General features: G+C 43.3%; 1 protein-coding gene across 3 annotated transcripts in view; it reads right to left on the reverse strand.

The window, feature by feature from the left end:
• The window catches only part of LOC115094965 (hepatocyte nuclear factor 4-beta-like), an 84286-nt gene that overhangs the window by 47250 nt on the left and 20636 nt on the right, over positions 1 to 16400 (reverse strand). For 2 of the 3 annotated variants that reach the window (XM_029608085.1, XM_029608084.1), the window contains exons 2-3: positions 8195 to 8366; positions 940 to 1034 (exon numbers count right to left, since the gene is read on the reverse strand). In XM_029608085.1, the coding sequence (XP_029463945.1) occupies positions 940 to 1034; positions 8195 to 8366 (267 nt within the window). Of the gene's footprint in view, positions 1 to 939; positions 1035 to 8194; positions 8367 to 10188; positions 10260 to 16400 lie in introns of those variants that run through there. The other variant, XM_029608086.1, reaches the window with a different exon arrangement.

The following is a 16400-nucleotide window of genomic DNA, read 5'->3' on the forward strand; positions in this document are numbered from 1 at the left end:
AAGAAATATTTCCTGACTTTGGTTCTGAGTAGTCCTCCCTGGAGTTTCATTTCATGACCCCTACTAATTTCTTTCCAATGGAAAAGGTTTGTTGAATGTGCATCACTAAAACCTTTCAGGTATCTGAAAGTCTGTATCATAACTCCCCTGTACCTCCTCTCCTCCAGGGTATACATATTCTTCAGATCCTTCAGCCTCTCCTCATGAGTCTTCCAATACAGATCCCATACCATTTTAGTCACTTCTCTCTGGACCACTTCCATCTTTACCTTATCCTTCTTGCTGTGATCGCTCTCTATTGGATTTTCTGTTACTAGTGTTGTGCTTGTATGAATTTTATGTTTTGTTTGTTTTATATTGCTGATATTGTTTTGTTTTGCTGTGTTTTAACTGTATATGTACTGATGTAATCCTCTGAGACTTCTAGGTTAGCGAAATATTGTTTATTAAATAAATAAATAAAAATAATAGAAGACACACTTTAAAAAATATATATATATCTCCTGTTCCTATCTTATTTTACCCTCAGTTCTTACTGTTTTAATTCCTTTCATGCTACACCTGACATTCCCTAAATAGAAAAAGATGTTTTGTAATGTCATTAATTTTTCCTTGTAAGCATCCTGGCACCTGGCAGTGGAATCTGAAAACCAAACCCAGACATGCTCCACTGCAGGGAGTCCATGACCTTGTTTGGAAATCAGAAGCTGATGTGATAGATCATCACACAAAAAGTCCAGAGCTCTATGATTAAAATACTCAGCCGTTGAGTGTGGTGGGGGGGTAGAAGAAAGGCCTTCCATGCAATATCTACCTTTTCTCACTCGGTTCAGTGATAATCAGAGCCCAGGCCTGCGGAGATACTGTTCCATCACGAATTACTCATAGGGCTTATCAAAGGCGCAACCTGGAATGGAAAGGTCTACAAAGTGCACTGACCTTCTTTCTTCATGCCTGCTCGGAAACATTTCCTCAGCCTGCAGTACCTGCACTGGTTTCTTTTGTCTTTGTCTATGACACACTGTCTGCTGAACCTGGAAGAAACAGGACGGTGACACATCATTGTCAAAAGCAAGAATGCATTATCATTGAAAGCATGATTAAACTTCAAACTCCGCACTGTGTAAATGGCTGCATGCTTAGGCCACAGCGTTTCTTTCACCAAGCTGCAAATAGACATCCAGGCTGCCTTGGGGGAAAACTTTTTGTTTTCTCTCTCAATGAGATTTACTTGTGCTGTGTAGCGGGAGGAGCCATCCTATTCAGCTACATCTTTGCCAGGGTCAAAAAAACCATGACATTTTTGCAAGAATCCCAGGCTCCTTCAGCCAGCTACCCTGGTGATTTTAGAGCAAATACATCCTGGACTGCATCCTGGCTTCCTCCCACCAGATATGTTTGGAGCACCCCTTGCAGGTAGACTGTGTCCACTGCTGGTATTTGTGCCTGGACATTTGAGAGCCTTAACACTACCAGACCATTGCCTGGGACGTCCTACCAGTTTCTGATCAAAGCGTTCTGGCCTGCCTTACTCCACTTAATGCAATGCTCTCTCTTTTCATTTAACCAGGAGTTCCCAGGAGCCCCAGGACAGGTTGGTGGTGGGTTATGTCTGCAGAATCCCAAGTTGCTGCTGCCATGCTGGGCAAAATGAGCCTGAAGGCAGTCGAGCAATGCCTCTTATGCAAAGGCAGGACTCATTATATGCTTAGGGTAATGATGGCAATGGTTTGTATACTTGAGCGCTCTTTGCTGGGATTAGGAGACTGGGTCATGAAATGTGGGGTGAGATGGAGCTTGCCAGGCCACCCCTTTCCCCCAAATATCTCTGTGCTTACATTTTGTGCACCTTTTCTTTTTTGCAGCAAAATGGTAGGATAGTAGATGACGGCAGATAAAGGACAATTGTCCAGGTATTCCTGTCCACACTGCTATAATCCCAGCTGCCAAATGTAGAAGCACGGATATCACTAAGTCAGTTTTTCTTTGTTTTCTCATTGGTTCCCTACCATCCAGCGCCCAACAGCACTCCCTCCCTCAGCCCCCCAATGTCCCACCACCAAGCCCTGCAACGATCCAAACAACTAAAAATACTGAGGCTGTTGTTTGAAAATCTGACCTCTCAGACCTGTAAATCTGGACTTTCTGGACAATGCCAGGCCACCACCAACCTGCTAGCGATGGACCCAGTTAGTTTCTGGGGACTTGTAGCCTGCTGGTATCAACCCAGCTACCCAAGGCCTGCAGTACCTCTAGGTCAATGCTTCCTTTATCTACCTTTCCTTTTGTCCTCAACATCTCTCCCCTTACCTCTCCTCTTGAGGGACTGATGAGCGGGATGTCTGCAGTGTTGCAACCTCCCAGCCCTGTTCCCACCACTGTCATAGAATCTGAAGCAGATAAGGACTAATTAGCTCAATCTACTATGCACAATTTCAGTATTGTTGATCTTTGGAAATGTTGCAAAACAAAAGTGAAGCAACCATATTTCATAACCAAGATAGCTAGAACAATCATGGTTCTAGGAGGAACTCAAAATTTCTGTAAGAAGCTGGCACATTAGAATATCTCCCACCACTGAAGGATACTGAATGAGAAATAGCAATCCTCCTCACTTAGAACTATTTTTTCCATCTTATTAATAGAGGAGTTCAAATTTCCAATTGCCAGTGAGACATTTTGTACAAAAAAAAAACATTCAAAGTGTGTGTGTGTGAGGGGGGGTGGGGGAGTGCCGACACACTTTTCTGAAAGGATTCCCATTTATTACGTATAACAGGGCAGCGGTTATATTATTTCCCTTTAATATTTAGCATTCTGATGCTCCCATTCCTCTGCTCCGCCAAGCCAAGATAAGAGGCCTACAATTTATGGACTCCGTGAAGATATGTTTTTTCCAGAATAACCATATGCGGGGCACCTGACTCTACATGAACTCTACTTGGACTCTACTTGGACTCTCTTCCGCATCCATCAAACCCCTTCAGATGATCCAGAACTCGGCTGCGAGAATTCTGACTAACACGAGGAGAAGAGATCACATATCCCCCATTCTGAAGAACTTACACTGGCTGCCAATACACTTTAGAATTATGCACAAATCCATTACCATCATCTACAAAGCTATCCAACACCATGCTATGCGTGACCTACAAATCCCACTCAGACGACACACCTCCACTAGACCCATCAGAGAAGCTTATAAAGGATCACTTCTCGTCCCTCAAACCAAAGCTACTCACCATTTAACTTTTAGAGACCGAGCATTCTCCACAGCCGGACCATCAATATGGAATTCTATTCCACCGGATCTGAGACAAGAACCATGCCTACCCACTTTCAGAAAAAGGCTCAAGACTTGGCTGTTTAAGCAAGCCTTCCCAGATTCCGTCTGAATGACAACTACATCCTCTAAGAGACTTCACAATATAATGTAAATATATATTCCTTAACTGATCAGTTTTCTTGCTCCAATTCTTTCCCACAGTTAGACTTTACCCTGTTCTAATGTAACTTTATGACCTTCGCACTTGTTAATGTTCTGTTATTTGACGCACTCCCCGTTATATGTAAACCAGCATGATGTGATTTTTAATCACGAATGCCGGTATAGAAAAACTTTAAATAAATAAATAAATAAATGAACCACAGCGGCCCTTCTGTACACCTGCTAGAAAATGACGTTTAAAAAGTAAGGGGGGGGGGAGGGGACATGTCAGACCAGGACAGCCCAAGATGATTCAGTTCTACTCCTGATAGCTCTCCACGCCCACAACTCGGACAAATGGAAGATGGCTCTTCTTGGCGGCTTCCAGATAAATTTGTGCCGAAAATAAATGTTATCAGGCTACGCTCAACTTGTCCATGATGTTGCTGTGCAGGAGAGAGACCTTGGTGTGATAGTGTCTAACGATCTGAAGTCAGCGTAAAAATGTGACAAGGCGATAGCGAAAGCCAGAAGAATGCTGGGCTGCATAGAGAGAGGAATATCAAGAAAGAAAAGGGAAGTGATTATCCCCTTGTACAGGTCCTTGGTGAGGCCTCACCTGGAGTACTGTGCTCAGTTCTGGAGACCGTATCTCCGAAGGGACAGAGACAGGATGGAGGCGGTCCAGAGAAGGGCGACCTAAAAGGTGGATGGTCTTCATCAAACAACTTATGAGGAGAGATTGAAGAATCTAAATATGTACACCCTGGAGGAAAGGAGGAGCAGACTTTCAGATACTTGAAAGGTTTTAAAGATCCTAAGTCAACGACAAACCTTTTCCGTTGGAAAAAAATCAGCAGAACCAGGGGTCACGATTTAAAACTCCAGGGAGGAAGAGTCAGAACCAATGTCAGGAAGTATTTCTTCACGGAGAGGGTGGTGGATGTCTGGAACGCCCTTCCGGAGGAAATGATGAAAACCAAAACTGTGAAGGATTTCAAAGAGGCGTGGGATAAACACTGTGGATCCATAAAGTCTAGAGGATGTGAATGAAGAGAAGAGGCATAGGGGAGCTTGCGGGAACGACAGCTACTACCTGGTGATTACTAATACTCTTATTCAATAAACATACACATGGTTAATGCGACTCCAACATTGCTCTATGCTTCAACGGCAAGAGGAAATGTGGAAAAAAGGATTTGCATTCACAAAAAAGCGGGGAAGTAGCTTGCTTGTTGCAGCGGTTACTACCCCAAACCAAATAAGCCTGATACTTCACTTTCAATGCATATCCAGCGTAGCTCTCTGCATCAATGGCAGGGGGGAATGAAGATAGAGGATTTACATTCAGACAACAACTAACAAGGACTGAATTGCATAGTCTGGGTAAACAAATAAGCATGGGTGTAACTTGCTTGTTACGGCGGTTACTACCCCGAATCAATTAAGCCTGTTACTTCACTTTCAATGCATATCCAGTGTAGCTCTCTGCTTCAATGGAAGGGGGGAATGAAGATAGAGGATTTACATTCAGACAACAACCAACAAGGACTGAATTGTATAGTCTGGGTAAACAAATAAGCGTGGGTGTAGCTTGCTTGTTACGGTGGTTAATACCCCGAATCAATTAAGCCTGATACTTCACTTGGAATACATATCCAGCGCTGCTCACTGCTTCAATGGCAGGGGGAATGAAGAAAATATGATTTATATTCAGACAACAACCAACAAGGACTGAATTGCACAGGCTGGGTAAACAAATAAGAACATAAGAACATAAGAAAATGCCATACTGGGTCAGACCAAGGGTCCATCAAGCCCAGCATCCTGTTTCCAACAGTGGCCAATCCAGGCCATAAGAACCTGGCAAGTACCCAAAAACTAAGTCTATTCCATGTAACCATTGCTAATGGCAGTGGCTATTCTCTAAGTGAACCTAATAGCAGGTAATGGACTTCTCCTCCAAGAACTTATCCAATCCTTTTTTAAACACAGCTATACTACCTGCACGAACCACATTCTCTGGCAACAAATTCCAGAGTTTAATTGTGCGTTGAGTAAAAAAGAACTTTCTCCGATTAGTTTTTAAATGTGCCCCATGCTAACTTCATGGAGTGTCCCCTAGTCCTTCTACTATCTGAAAGAGTAAATAACCGATTCACATCTACCCGTTCTAGACCTCTCATGATTTTAAACACCTCTATCATATCCCCCCTCAGTCGTCTCTTCTCCAAGCTGAAAAGTCCTAATCTCTTTAGTCTTTCCTCATAGGGGAGTTGTTCCATTCCCCTTATCATTTTGGTAGCCCTTCTCTGTACCTTCTCCATCGCAATTATATCTTTTTTGAGATGCGGCGACCAGAATTGTACACAGTATTCAAGGTGCGGTCTCACCATGGAGCGATACAGAGGCATTATGACATTTTCCGTTTTATTCATCATTCCTTTTCTAATAATTCCCAACATTCTGTTTGCTTTTTTGACTGCCGCAGCACACTGAACCGACGATTTCAATGTGTTATCCACTATGACACCTAGATCTCTTTCTTGGGTTGTAGCACCTAATATGGAACCCAACATCGTGTAATTATAGCATGGGTTATTTTTCCCTATATGCATCACCTTGCACTTTTCCACATTAAATTTCATCTGCCATTTGGATGCCCAATTTTCCAGTCTCACAAGGTCTTCCTGCAATTTATCACAATCTGCTTGTGATTTAACTACTCTGCACAATTTTGTGTCATCTGCAAATTTGATTATCTCACTCGTCGTATTTCTTTCCAGATCATTTATAAATATATTGAACAGTAAGGGTCCCAATACAGATCCCTGAGGCACTCCACTGTCCACTCCCTTCCACTGAGAAAATTGCCCATTTAATCCTACTCTCTGTTTCCTGTCTTTTAGCCAGTTTGCAATCCACGAAAGGACATCGCCACCTATCCCATGACTTTTTACTTTTCCTAGAAGCCTCTCATGAGGAACTTTGTCAAACGCCTTGTGAAAATCCAAGTATACTATATCTACCGGTTCACCTTTATCCACATGTTTATTAACTCCTTCAAAAAAGTGAAGCAGATTTGTGAGGCAAGACTTGCCCTGGGTAAAGCCATGCTGACTTTGTTCCATTAAACCATGTCTTTCTATATGTTCTGTGATTTTGATGTTTAGAACACTTTCCACTATTTTTCCTGGCACTGAAGTCAGGCTAACCGGTCTGTAGTTTCCCGGATCGCCCCTGGAGCCCTTTTTAAATATTGGGGTTACATTTGCTATCCTCCAGTCTTCAGGTACAATGGATGATTTTAATGATAAGTTACAAATTTTTACTAATAGGTCTGAAATTTCATTTTTTAGTTCCTTCAGAACTCTGGGGTGTATACCATCCGGTCCAGGTGATTTACTACTCTTCAGTTTGTCAATCAGGCCTACCACATCTTCTAGGTTCACCGTGATTTGATTCAGTCCATCTGAATCATTACCCATGAAAACCTTCTCCATTACGGGTACCTCCCCAACATCCTCTTCAGTAAACACCGAAGCAAAGAAATCATTTAATCTTTCCGCGATGGCCTTATCTTCTCTAAGTGCCCCTTTAACCCCTCGATCATCTAAAGGTCCAACTGACTCCCTCACAGGCTTTCTGCTTCGGATATATTTAAAAAAGTTTTTACTGTGAGTTTTTGCCTCTACAGCCAACTTCTTTTCAAATTCTCTCTTAGCCTGTCTTATCAATGTCTTACATTTAACTTGCCAATGTTTATGCTTTATCCTATTTTCTTCTGTTGGATCCTTCTTCCAATTTTTGAATGAAGATCTTTTGGCTAAAATAGCTTCTTTCACCTCCCCTTTTAACCATGCCGGTAATCGTTTTGCCTTCTTTCCACCTTTCTTAATGTGTGGAATACATCTGGACTGTGCTTCTAGAATGGTATTTTTTAACAATGACCACGCCTCTTGGACATTTTTTACTTTTGTAGCTGCTCCTTTCAGTTTTTTTCTAACAATTTTTCTCATTTTATCAAAGTTTCCCTTTTGAAAGTTTAGCACGAGAGCTTTGGATTTGCACACTGTTCCTTTTCCAGTCATTAAATCAAATCTGATCATATTATGTGGGAGTAGCTTGCTTATTGTGGCAGTTACTACCCCTAACCAATTAAGCTTGATACTTCACTTAGATGCAGCTCCAGCACTGCTCTCTACATCAATGGTGGGGATGGAAGGTAACTAGAACAAAAAAGTTACTAATAAGGGCCAAGAGTAACAGATAAGTATGAGAAAAAAATAAGTGTGGAAGCTTGCTGGGCAGACTGGATGGGCCGTTTGGTCTTCTTCTGCCGACATTTCTATGTTTCTATGTTTCTATTATTCCCATCCTCTCTGTCAGTGATCCTGCAGCTGAAACAGAGGCTGGCACATTACCAGACAGGCAGTAGGTAGCAGGAGGGACCCATTGCAACGTGCCCGAGTGAGCTCTGTGCATGGCATTGCCCCTGGGCTGTAAGCAATGCTACAGCAGTCAGCTTTGTTCTAGATGTTTCATCTGACTGATTTATGTGTGAAGAAAGGGACAGGAGAGGAAGAGAGATAAATTATCTGCCAGGACTGCAGTCAATAGATGACTGGAAAATTCAAGTTCCTCTTTCGGAAACTCGTCTTTGGAAAGAGGACTGTGGAATTTTGGCCACCGGCCACGGCATATAAATTTTCTAGCCTCTATATGCCTTTCTGGTCAGTTTTGATGGCACACTGCATAGTCCTGTACCTGCACGTATAGACATGATTCTTCCGGACGCTTCTTCTGAAAAACCCTTTGCAGCCATCGCAGCTGGAAGCCCCGTAGTGCTTTCCGGTCGCCCGGTCTCCACAGATGGCACAGAGGGAGCTGATGCCATTGCCAAGAAGTCCTGGGCTAGCTGATTCCGTTGCAATGGTTTCTGCAGAGAAAAGAAATCATTTCTGAGACCTTTCACAACTGAAAAATTGGGCCAAATCACACTGCATTAAATCTAATTAATTTTAAAGCACAGTGAATAATTTATAGGTATAGTTCACCATAGAGGCAGACTCGTGCATGGAGAGGAAGCAGACCCTTGTGTTGACTAGAACAGAATTTCCTTTTCTTTTCTGACACCAAATTTTCTATTTTTCTGGTTCATCATAGCATTTGGCTCCCCTTACATAATGAGAAACGCTGGCCATGAGTTGTCCTCCTAAGAGGCGGAGCTTAATGAACCCCTGAATTCCAACAGCATGAACTCCATCAAAGGAATTACTCCTGACCTCCTCACCGGGGGTCCACATGTACACCTTGCTTCAAATGGTGCAATAGAAAAATATTTAAACCAGGACGCATGAAGGACAGATGACACTGAACGTCAGATTACCTTTACAAAAGTTAGGCGTGCGACTGAGATGAGCCTGATCCTGCCAGTCTAATTCTAGACCCTGGCAGGATTTTTATCTAGTCCTCCGTGGAGGTTAGTGGGCCACAGAGTAAGTGGTGTGACAAGGCTAGTGTTTCGCCAGCAAACTCCCACCACCACCACCACCCTATTCACTTCACACTCTCTCTTTTTTTCCTTCCCATTCTTTCTGCTCTCACTCCCCCCCACTTCATCTCCTTCGTAGCAGCAGCAGCTCTCAGCTACTTCTATTTCTCTTACTAAGTGGCAGTAGAGGTTCTCTACTGCCTCCTTTTTTCTGGGTCTCAGGCCAGCAGCAGCAGCAGCATGGTTTCTGCTCCTCCCAGCTGGGAACAGTCTCTGGCAGCTGCATCTCCCGCTCCGCTAGCTGAGCTCCCTCCCTCCTGCACTGCAGTACATTTCCACCTTTCACAATAGACCCTGGAGGGCAGAGCCACCAAGATAGTGGCACCTGTGGGTCTGGTGACAGCTGGGCTGCTATTGGACAACAGAATCCCTGTCCTTCACTGGACACGGCCCTCCCTGCTAGCTGGATACAAAGGGGTCAATTTTCAAAAACTCACCAAAATAAGATAACTGAGTAAATTTACACAGAAATTCAGCCGTACTTACCCAGCTAGTTGTATGGTTGAATATCCATCCTAATATATCCGCTAAATTTAACCGGTTAGTGCCAAATGCTAACCAGCTAAATTTGAAAGCCTGTCCCAGAAACACCTCTGACCAGGCCCCTTTTTTTCCTGGCTAAATTTGTGCAGCTTGCAATGCTAGTCATATAAGTTTAGCCTGTTAAAGGAGCCAGATTTTTAAATGATAGATTTTTCCGGCTAAAACCTGATTTTTAGCCAGGTAAATCTTTCGCATATTGACTCCAGAGAGGCTTAAGCTAATTACATGTGAGGATTTGGTTACGTGAAGCTACTATTGGACAAGGGACCTCTGCTTTCCACAGGCCTCTCTCCTCCTCCTCCCCCCCACCAAACTGTACACAGAGTAACTCAGGGAGCACTCCTCATTATCACTCCAAAAGAGAGAGAGAGCGAGAGATACAGACAGATCTGAGACTGCTCTGCTTAAAGCTGGCCCTTCCATTAAGAAAACAAGATATTCTGGTGATACCACCAGCCACCACTCCAGTCCTAATTTACAGACTTCTATTCCTTGTCATTTAGTGATGAAAGGGGTAAGAGGAACCATAACACAGAGAATATACAGGTAGAATTAAGAAAACTGATTACCCCAAGCTGTCCTGTCTGGGCTGGGTTTTCAATACCTGACGCTAATAGGCAATCCTAACCTCTGCAAGTAGCCTGCCACACTGAGTGACACTGACCTAGGCAGCGCCGTCTAGGTTGTGCTGTTCTTGAAGTTTTCCCCAGCATCTGGTGCACAAATAAATGGATCCTGTCGATACAAGGCCCATGGCTCCTGCTTTCAGCTATTCCTTCCCTGAACAAACATGTCGATCGCCGCCAACACAAACACATTCCCCGTTCTCCTGTACTGTTTGCGTTGTGGTGTGTTTTCCCCTTTCCCATTCGCTACAGAGATGATGAAGCACATGCATGTCTTTCTAAGCCGATACTGAGTGACAGGTGTCAATGACCACGGGAGCATGGCCTTGCCATTACTGTAGGATTTTGCTCATTTCATTTTCAAGGTTATTTTTTTTTTTTTTTTGTAACCAAGAATGTTGAGCAAATTGTAAACGTTTGTTTAAAAAAAAAAAAAAAAAAAAAAGAGTATCTTTAAAAATAAAATTATTATTTCCAAATAAATGGAGATATGTGGATTCGTAGCATTTTTTATTTCTAAAAGACAAGGGAAAATGATGGAAAATCCAGGGTTAATGTACCGCAATTGGACACTTGCAAGCCATGGATAGATTACGCACCGCCCCATCTGGCGTATTCATTTCTGGGTTTTTTTTTCAGACTTGACCCCTAAGTCCTTTCTATATGCAGTAGCTGGTGATTGACTTCCTACTGAAAGGAGGCCTTTTCTGCTAGCTTTGTTCTGTTTCTGGGAGGGAAGGCCTCACAGTTAAAACATCAACATGATTCTTACTTTCTGTGAGATTTACACCCTGTAATAAAAAAAAGAAAGAAAGAAAAAGGATTGTGTGCATGGTCAGCAAATTCGAAGTCAGAAACATGAGAGTTGCAGCAGGATGCTTGCCGGGAAGCTCCCCCGGGTTATTTAACGTTGAGAAATCTCTACTTACAATATCACGTGGTACTGCATGCAGGTATCTAAAAGGCTACAGAGTCATAAGGTTATTTTTCTTTAAGAGAAAATAGTCCACAAACGAGTGGGATGGTATAAAATATGTCCTGTCTGGCCCTGCAAAGTTGTACTCCATCACATTTGTGGAGAGAACCACACCGTTTTATTGCTTGAGAGAAAGCTGGGACTGAGGGCATACGTCCGACAGTAGACTCCCCCCAGTGCTTCTTGTTCATTATTTTTGGGGGTGGAAGGCGGGGAGGAAGAAGATGACATCCACTAACAAAATGCATATATAATAATCATGTCTCAAAGCAAATCCATACCCTTGCACAGCGAATGGCGCCGCCCGGTTCAGGTCAGGGGAGGGTATGCGCTGTGTGATTCCTTCCGAGAATTCAAGAGACTTCTCTGGGAGAGTGAGCATGAGAGCCGGGTTCTAGAGCTCTCCTGTACGGAAGGTCCCGGAAGGATCTGGAGGCGCTGTGGGGATTCAGCAAGGCCCCATAACCTGCTCCTCTGGGGAAGTCCCTCTCACAAATTGCCACCCTAAGCTTCAGGGGTGGGCCCCGGAGAAGTTGCCTGCAATTCCAGTGGACCCCACCTCCATCATCCATGAGATCTGTAAGCGGTACTTAATCTGGAAAATGATATCCCTGATCAGTGTATGATCATGCTCCGATAGGAGGCGGATGACAAACCCTCTGTTTTGGCTTGGTGGCCAGAGAGTAGCCACACTACTGGATCTAATCACCTGCACCGGACCCCAGCAGGACCTTTTGTTCTCTGGGGGCCTGTGGCTCAGAACTTGAACCCAGTGAGGAGTCTAAACCTCTAGCGCAGAGGAGCCAGGGAAGAAGAGAATTGTCTGCTTAGCATGACCAATCAATATTAACTGTAAATAGACTGCTTTTCTCTGATCATTTTGTAAACACCTTCAACTGCTTACCTCAGAAAATTAAGGTAAGCCTTAGCCTTGTCCCAGTTTCTGGAGTGGATTCAAAGTCACAATCAGTGTTCTCTGCCAGCAAGGGTCCATTTTCCCAGCTGCATACGTAGAATGCCCTCCCAGCGACTCTTGTATCCAGGACAGGGGTGGGTTACATTTCCTCTATCTGCTTTTGGATTATAGAAGCTTTAGGAAGCTGATGAGATGGTGAATAGGATGAAAACAAGTGAAGTTTAGCTATGTAGATCGATGGATTGGCTAAAAATTCCTCACTTTACCAAACTGGTTAATAGGAGACTTTTCTTGTGTTTTGGGTTAGGACCTGTGAATTCCTGAGGTCTTCAGAAGCCCTAGGAATGCAAAGAAGAGCTGAACATTTTATACATAGCCATAGGCTACTAATAAGTTACTTGCCAGCAGGAAATGGTGGAACCAAATTTGTCCCCATTGCATCTAATTTTCCCAAGAAACCTACATTTTAGAATATTTCTAATGTTACACTGGCAGCAATGCAAGGTGCAATAGTAATGTACTCTGTAATAACATGAAAACGTAGCAAATGATGGCAGAAAAAGACCAAGTCTGCCCAGCAAGGGGATTATAGTTGTAACTTTTGCTCCATGCAAATTACCCCCATGGTTTCTTTTAGGGTTGTAACTGCCCTCTCTGTGCAAGTTACCCACTTGCAATTAGGGTTGTAACATAAGGGCCAACAGTCATCACGAGGAAGCTAAGATGGTCATCAGCATGGTCGATAAGGAGGGCAAGCAAAGATATCTAACTTCTCTAGCAAACAGATCCGGAGCTGAGGTTCGGCAGTGGAGAAGGCTCCGAAACGTGTCTGCAGCAGTCTGACAATTAAGGCAGCCAGGAAAGTGTCTCCAGCAAACCCTAGATGTGCCAACTTTCCAAAGTCAAACTCGAACCAGAGGTATTTCAGCCTAGTTCATGCTCAACAAAATCCATGGATCTCCCTCATGACCACCACCACCTCCACCGCAAATTCTGAAGATATCCAATGTGGATCAGCAGAAATTCAAAATGAATCCACCAGCCTGTACTAATCTGCACTGGACTTTGCTTGAATCATTGTCGGATTTCTACGGATCAATCACAGATTTTGCCAGAAATGTATCCCCCCCCCCCTCCCCACCATCCCCGCTCTCTATATGTGAAAGATTTTTCACAGGTCTGACATATTAATTTGTTATCCTCTTCTGAAGAGGTTCTCACCTCTTTTATGATAGGGCATAAATCAATTCTCGGGTACCCATTTTGATACCACATCTGGGCTCCCCACTAGCCTCTGCTTAATTACTCTGGCTTGGTTCTGTCCTGGTGAAATTGAAGATATGAAACTCCTTTTAAGGCAAGATGACAAATGTAGGCAGCAAAGAGAGCAACTTGCTGCCTTTCAGTTTTTGTGTCTGCCCAGGGTTAAAAAAAGATTGCCAAGGAAATGGCATAACTGAAGGACTTATTGTACGGAGCAACAATGATTTTCAGTTATAAGGTTGACTAAATATAGCTCCCTGTCCCCCTCCTTCTCCTAATTGTGCCACTGAGCCCATTTTCCTGAAAATCTGTGCTACTTGTTACATCAAAATCTGTGACAGTCAGTGCCTTGCAATAAAATTCACCAAGGAGTGTTCGCAAAGGAATTTCTTCACCCGCCTTCCATGCTCTAAGAATTTACCGTTGCCATTAAGCTGGGTTTGTACACAGAGCCTCTCTGGTTCTGTGCAAACAGATTGTGTAATACAGCGGTGCACAGTAAAATCATGGCTTCGCTTTGAAAGATAGTATAGCAACGTACTGCTTTTTCACTGATATGTACTTTACAGCGTTCAATGTTGTAGGAACCTTTATTTATTTATTTATTTACTTATTTATTTTAAAGAACTTGTTACCCGCACCGTCCAATGTTCAGGGCAGGTTACAGTAAAATACATTCACAGTAAAAGAAAAAAATATTCATAAAAGAAAAACAAATAACAAGAGACATCGAAACAAGCTAAACACTGCAAATTGCATGTTATAAAATCAGTCACGCTAGACTGGGCAAAAAAAGCATAAGCTTGCTGGCCTTGAAGGATGTTACACATTGCTGGCATCTGGAAATCCCTGTCTGAATAAGTAGCTTTTCAAGGCTTTCTTAAAATCTTTAGCACTGGGTATTAGTCTAAAGGATGGAGGGATCGAATTCCAAATAGTGGGACCTGCAATCAAAGAGGCTCGGTCTCGTGTAACTGCCAATCTAGTAAGTTTTGGAAATGGTATTTCAAGAAAGCACTGCCTTGGTAACCTTAAGTTTTGGGAGGGTACATGAAAGTGTAGGGTTGAAAGTAGCCAAGGGTAGTAATATTGTGTATTAAATTGTGAATAATGGAGATTGGCATCCAGTGTAATGAGTACAATACTGGAGTAATCTGGTCCTGAGGCTTAGTGTTAGTGAGGAATTGAGCTGCAGAGTTTTGGATAAGTTGAAGCGGTCTCATGATGTTCTGAAGGAGTCCGATGTATAGAGAATTACAATAGTCTATTCCAGTTAGTACCAAAGCTTGGAGAATGATCCAAAAGTCATATGCTTCGAGGATAGGATTGATGTGTCAGAGCAGTCAGAGCTTGTAATAGGATGTTTGTACAACAGATTTGATATGAGATTTCAAGTCTAATCTTGGGTCAAAGATAACCTCAAGGTTCCGAGCAGTGTGTGAGGTTTTTAGAGTAGTATTACAGAAGGAGATAGGCCACAATTCCTTCAACACCTTCACCCGAGAAGGCTGCAGAGCCATGCGGTGGCAGCTTTAACCTTCTTGGAACAGGAGGATAATGGATAGTAGACGATTCAAACATCATACATGTTACTTACCTTTCGGGTAGTTTCTCTTGTCCCTTGTCGGTAATATAATTTGCACTGCTTCAGCTCTCCTCATATATCATATCTTGCTTTGCTTTACACCTGTCTGCTTGTTGCTGCAGTGGGCTTAACGATACTTGACAAATGTTCCATTATGATATTACCATTCTGATCTCAGGTGATGACAGTGTCACCCTGGTCAAAGCGTTATTGTAAAGCTGTTTTCTAACCTACACAGTGCATCTATAGCATGCCTGATTTATTCAAACCAGTGAAGGAACTTTGTTCACAAGAGTTGCAGCACAAATATACGTAAACAACATGGATATTGTGTTTCTTATTGTTGAACTGACTGTGTCTTGTTTAGAAACTAACCAAGAGCATCTAGCCCAGGTAAATTGCCTCTGGAGCCTGATCATCCTGATTCAGTTCTGGTTTTCCTAAATCCTGTTCCACTGCAATCTGTAACTTTTTTTTATTGGGTCACGGGTTGTTTGCTTTCTTCCACTAGGGAGCCACACAGGCAGTTCTGGACTCACAGGTCACTTTTGGATCCTGTCAACATATCTAGGTCACCAAAATTCCACGTGAAACAGGTTGTTATGTGACTTTTGGTCAGAACTGATAGGGGCACCCAGACAACCAGAAGAATTGTTTCTGGAATTGTGTCTCCAAAGCTTCCTTTTCCTCTAGCTCCATGATTTGCAGGGCAGACTTATCCAGTACACACACCTCACTCTTTCAAGACTATTCCAAACAAGGCTAAAGCAGAAGAAGGTAAACTGTTGGGCCTGTCCAGGTGGTGATGTTGGGGTCAATCTGAGGCATTCTGAGGAGCTGGAGAGAGGGGGGAATTACTTTGTATGAAAAGAGTTGAGGCATCTTGCCCAGAGTTACAGGCACAGCCTGAGATGAGCATAGTCTGAGAGGCGTGTGGCAGTGATATCGTGTCTGTTCCAGGAAGAAGATAATATATGCTGTCGTCGCCAGACTCAAGCCTCTCCCAAGCCATAGTTTGCTCTTCACTGGCCTAGGGGGATCCCCAGATTATTAGAGGTGATGTGGGAAAGAGGGACTTCAGGGCATCTTGTCTGATCTGAGTGTATGATCAGGACCTTTCGTCCCAGGAGTCAAACTAAAATTCATATTTTGTCCGGGAAGACGGGCATCCAGGATCTGAAGCTGGCTAAATCTAAGCTTGGTGTCTTCTTTTTACTGCCTGTAGTGCTATTCTGAACTTGTGGAAGAAACCACTCTCCATATTCACAGATGGTTTCAGAGCACCATGCTTCTTTGCAACTCTGAGCATGCAGCGTTTCTGGCATGCATGCTTTCCAGAAATGTTAATGAAGCGACTGCCACTTTCGGTACATGTGAATGAACCTATATATTCTTTATTGGTGCTTGTTGTACTGTATTGTTGTTTAACTGGTTACTGTGTGCTGCCCGTCTCTGCCAGGGACTTGCATCCGTCACTCCAGGGGTCTTTGGCTTGCTGGGTGGATTCCTC

The sequence above is a fragment of the Rhinatrema bivittatum genome, chromosome 7 (genome assembly GCF_901001135.1).
Source record: "Rhinatrema bivittatum chromosome 7, aRhiBiv1.1, whole genome shotgun sequence".
In the NCBI taxonomy this organism is placed as follows: domain Eukaryota; kingdom Metazoa; phylum Chordata; class Amphibia; order Gymnophiona; family Rhinatrematidae; genus Rhinatrema; species Rhinatrema bivittatum.